Raw genomic sequence first — 4553 nt, forward strand, 5'->3', positions numbered from 1 at the left:
ACCACCCGCTTTCAAGGTCCCCAGGGTGCCGAAGCCTCAGCCTGCACCCCAGGCCCCGCCGGGAGCGCAGCCTCCGAGAGGCCCGTGGCAGAGGAAGGCTTCTACACGGGAGGGATCTCAGCCTGATCAGCCTCCCTCCACCTCCACTCAGGTGGTGAGGAGGAAGAAGCGGCTGGCCTAGCCTCCCCAGAAGTCGGGAGCGATGTGGCCCGGCCCCCCTCTCCGGCCCCGCTCGCTCCGCCGGCAGCAGCGTTCACGAGCAGGTTCACAAAGCTCGGTTCCGTTTGGCGTCTGGATGTCGGGATGTTCGACCCGGCTCAGCGCCCCATAAAGAGGAGCAGAGACAGCGTCCAGCAGGTGGAATCCCCCAGCGGTCCACAAACACGTCTCACAAGCGCTTCTCAATGTTGTCCAACATTAAACATGTTTCAACTGTCGCATCCAGGCACGTTGCCGAGGGCGCAGAAATGAAAAAAATGAAAAACAAAACAAAAACTGTGTTGAAAAACAAAACCTGTCATGTCCCGGAGGGAGTGATTCCTCTCTCCGGCACAGACGAGCCTGTGGCGCAAGTCTCGGCTCGCGCATGCGCAGTACCGAACAAGCAGCTCCGCGCGGCGATGCCGCTAGAGGGCGCCGGTACTCCATGCATGACAGATTGGCCTGTCAGCCCGCTGTCACTGAAAATAGCAGGCTGGTCAGAGTGCACAGACTCGGAGTGGGTTATCAGGACACTGAGCAGGGGATACCGGCTCCAGTTTGCTGTAACACCTCCGCAATTCAGGGGAGTAATTCAGTCACAAGCTCACGGCGACGCCGCTCGTTTTCTGCAGGAAGAGATTTCTGCTCTGCTAGAAAAAAGAGCTATAAGAATTATTTCTCCCGAACACTGCCAGAGTGGGTTTTATTCAAGATATTTCCTGGTTCCCAAGAAGGGAGGTGGCGGCAAACGTGCAATTTTAGATCTCAGAGATCTAAACAGTCACCTCAGGAAATACAAATTCAGGATGTTAACGCACGCCTCCCTGCTGCGTTTTCTGCGACCGGGCGATTGGTTCACCTCAATCGACCTCAAGGACGCCTATTTTCACATCCCAATATACCCACCACACCGAAAATATCTTCGGTTCGCCTTTCAGGGGACAAGTTACGAATATCTAGTCCTCCCATTTGGTCTGTCATTGAGCCCGAGAGTGTTCGTGAAGTGTACGGAGGCGGCGGTGGGACCCTTGAGGGGGCGGGGTCTCCGCGTCGCAACGTACATCGACGACTGGCTCATTGCGGCATCCTCCCACCAGGAGGCAGCAGATCACACAAGGCAACTCACGGCACACCTGTTGAATCTAGGCTTCAATTTGAACCTGGAAAAGAGTGTTTTTCTTCCTTGTCAGAAAATCACTTTCATAGGCCTGTTAATAGACTCAGCTCAGGCCAGAGTGAGACTGACTGGAGAAAGGCTACAGGTGCTAAGAGACTGTTTATCCCTTTTTCAAAGGGGAAAATTTGTGTCTCTCAGGCTTTGCCAGCGTCTGTTGGGACTGATGGCCTCAGCCCTGGTGGTGGTGCCAATGGGACGCCTATATATGAAGGGAATGCAGCGTTGGGTGGCTTCTCACAAGCTGGACCCACGCCGTCATGGCGCACGCAGGGTGCGAGTCACTGTGGCATGCACAGCGGCCTTAGTCCCATGGAGAAGCACAAACTTCCTCACTCAGGGAGTGCCAATGGGAGTTATTACGTGCCGGAAAGTGGTCACGACAGACGCCTCCCTAGTGGGCTGGGGTGGCGTGTTCGAAGGGAGAGCGGTGAATGGGACATGGGCTCCTCACATGCGCTCATTCCACATAAATTATCTGGAGTTGATGGCTGTTCAACTGTCCCTGAAACACTTCCTTCCTCTCATGAGGGGACATCATGTGTTAGTCAGGACGGACAGCACCACGGTGGTGGCCTACATCAACAGACAGGGCGGCCTGAGGTCGTTGCAGTTACACATGCTGGCACACAGACTGATTGTCTGGAGCAGCAGACACTTCCTGTCCGTGAAAGCTACTCATGTGCCGGGGATTCTGAACTGTGGAGCAGATCTCCTGTCCAGGGGAAACCCCCTTTATGCAGAATGGAGGCTTCACCCAGATGTGGTGAGCCTGATTTGGGAGCGTTACGGGCGACCATCAGTGGATCTCTTTGCAACGTCAGAGAACACTCACTGTCCCCTGTTTTTCTCACTTCACGACCAGAATGCACCTCTGGGGGTGGACGCACTGGCTCACCAGTGGCCTCACACTCTCCTGTATGCATTCCCCCCGATACCTCTGATTTCTCCTACCCTAGTCAGAGTGAAGGAGGAGGGCTTTACGATGATTCTCATAGCGCCTTACTGGCCAGCAAAGCACTGGCTGGCGGAGATAACTCAGCTCCTGTATCAGGAGCCTTGGCCCCTGCCAACCCGGAGGGACCTGTTGTCTCAGGGGCGCGGAGAAATATTTCATCCTCACCCGGACAGGCTGGCTCTGTGGGCTTGGCCTGTGAGTGGTTTAATCTGAGGACTGTGGGCCTTCCCCTGAATGTGATTGAGACCATTCAGAGTGCTAGGGCCCCGTCAACGAGGACCCTTTATGGGAAAAAGTGGTCGGTTTTTGAAAAATGGTGCTCAGACTCGCATCAGGTTCCCTTCCAGTGTTCTGTGACTGGGATCTTGTCTTTCTTACAAGACATGGTGGATAAAGGAAGAGCTTTCTCCACCATAAAGGTCTATCTGGCAGCAATTTCGGCTTGTCATATTGGCTTCGAGGGGAAGACAGTAGGTCAGCATCCTTTGATCTGCCGTTTTATGAGGGGCGCACGCCGTAAACTTCCGGTGTGCAGATCTCTGGCACCATCCTGGGACCTCCCCTTGGTGCTTGATGCCCTCTCAGACTCACCTTTTGAACCCCTGGAACAGGTGGATTTGAAATTCGTGGCCTTGAAGACGGCTTTACTGCTGTGTCTTGCTTCGGCTAAACGAGTGGGTGAGATTCAGGCTCTGTCGGTACACAAAGCGTGCACGAAGTTCTCCTCAGGGAATGCAAGAGTGACTTTACAGCCCAACCCAGCATTCATGCCTAAGGTGTTGGGATCATGTTCTCCGATTGACCTCTTGTCCTTCAACCCACCGCCATTCTCCTCCGATGAGCAGAAGCGGCTACATATGTTGTGCCCGGTGCGAGCCTTAAGGGTCTACATAGACAGGACGAAAAGCTGTCGGAAGAGTGACCAGCTTTTTGTGTCTTGGGCTAAGAGCCGACTGGGGAGGCCGGTCTCGAAGCAACGGCTTTCTCATTGGATTGTGGGGGCTATTGCCTTGGCTTATAATGCCAAGGGACTGCAGCCTCCCGAGGGCCTGCGTGCGCATTCTACCAGAGGTCTCACGACTTCATGGGCACTTTTCAGAGGGGTCTCCGTTGAGGAGATCTGCGCTGCTGCGAGCTGGGCTTCCTCACATACTTTCGCCAGATTTTACAGGCTTGATGTGACGGCTCCGACATTGGCGCATTCAGTGCTTAATTTGGCGCAGCCCCAGTGATGTTGGATTCGGGGTGCTCATTGCCTCGTAACATCTGCACAGCAATCCGGGAGTCAGGATTTTCCCAATGTGAGACACGAAACGAATGCTATGAAAGAGAACTTTAGGTTACTTACGTAACCCCGGTTCTCTGAGTAGCATGAGTGAGTGTCTCACCAGACCACCCTCCTTGCTCTTCGTAGCGAGAAGAGGTGTGTGTCTTTAGAATGACGGGAAGCGCAGTGTCAGGACTATTTATAGGGGGAGGGTCTCCACCCTCCCTGACACTGACGCGCTTGACTCCAGCCAATGGTGGCTGGCGGAGTGCAATAGGAGCTTCTGATGAGGTCACGCTGTAGGCGTTCCCAATGTGAGACACTCACTCATGCTACTCAGAGAACCGGGGTTACGTAAGTAACCTAAAGTTTCTCTGGACGCCGGGGAGATTCCGGTGGGGATCATGGGGGGAGGCATTCATACAGTTAAAATATTCATGTTCTGACTCAATAAAAAATACTTACTTTACTATTGTGACCAAAAATATTCAAAATTTTTTTTCTGAGGCTTTTGTGTGAATAAATAATCATTTATATAACTTTGAAAATATTCATGTTCTGACTAAAATAAAAAAAAAATCTGTACATTGTATCATTGAGACTTTTGTAAATAGTTTTCAAATAAACAATAAATATAGCAACTTCTGAGCAATCCATATCAATTTCAGACTTAAAATAGTGTACCAATTTCTGCCCCAGCCCGTTTCCAGTTAAACCACGCCCACTTCCGGTTTAGACCACGCCCCCTCAGAGCACAGATACGGATACAGATAATTTGGATGGGTAAACAGATACAGATACAGATAGTGGTGTACTCGCTCATCCCTACTACATAGCCTGCTCCCAATGACTCCTGCATTACTTTCTTTGAGAAATTAAACACTCTGTCACTCATAGTCGCAGTTGTTGAAATTGCATGTTGTAAACCTTAAACACAAACATACAGTATATTC

General features: G+C 51.9%; 1 protein-coding gene across 1 annotated transcript; it reads left to right on the plus strand.

Moving 5' to 3' along the window:
* The first annotated feature begins 574 nt into the window (after positions 1 to 574).
* Positions 575 to 3917, plus strand: LOC115400756 (uncharacterized). Its single transcript, XM_030108776.1, has 2 exons — positions 575 to 1559; positions 2009 to 3917. The coding sequence occupies exons 1-2, from the start codon at positions 621 to 623 to the stop codon at positions 3563 to 3565; spliced, it is 2496 nt and encodes an 831-aa protein (XP_029964636.1). The 5' UTR covers positions 575 to 620; the 3' UTR covers positions 3566 to 3917.
* Positions 3918 to 4553: the final 636 nt, after the last annotated feature.

This window comes from Salarias fasciatus, chromosome 14 (assembly GCF_902148845.1).
Source record: "Salarias fasciatus chromosome 14, fSalaFa1.1, whole genome shotgun sequence".
NCBI lineage: Eukaryota > Metazoa > Chordata > Actinopteri > Blenniiformes > Blenniidae > Salarias > Salarias fasciatus.

Coding starts and splice junctions, on each gene's coding strand:
- LOC115400756 (XM_030108776.1), top strand. CDS start 621: ATGCCGCTAGAGGGCGCCGGTACTCCATGCATGACAGATTGGCCTGTC. Junction 1,560..2,008: donor TGATGGCCTCAGCCCTGGTG/GTGGTGCCAATG, acceptor GCTGGCACACAG/ACTGATTGTCTGGAGCAGCA.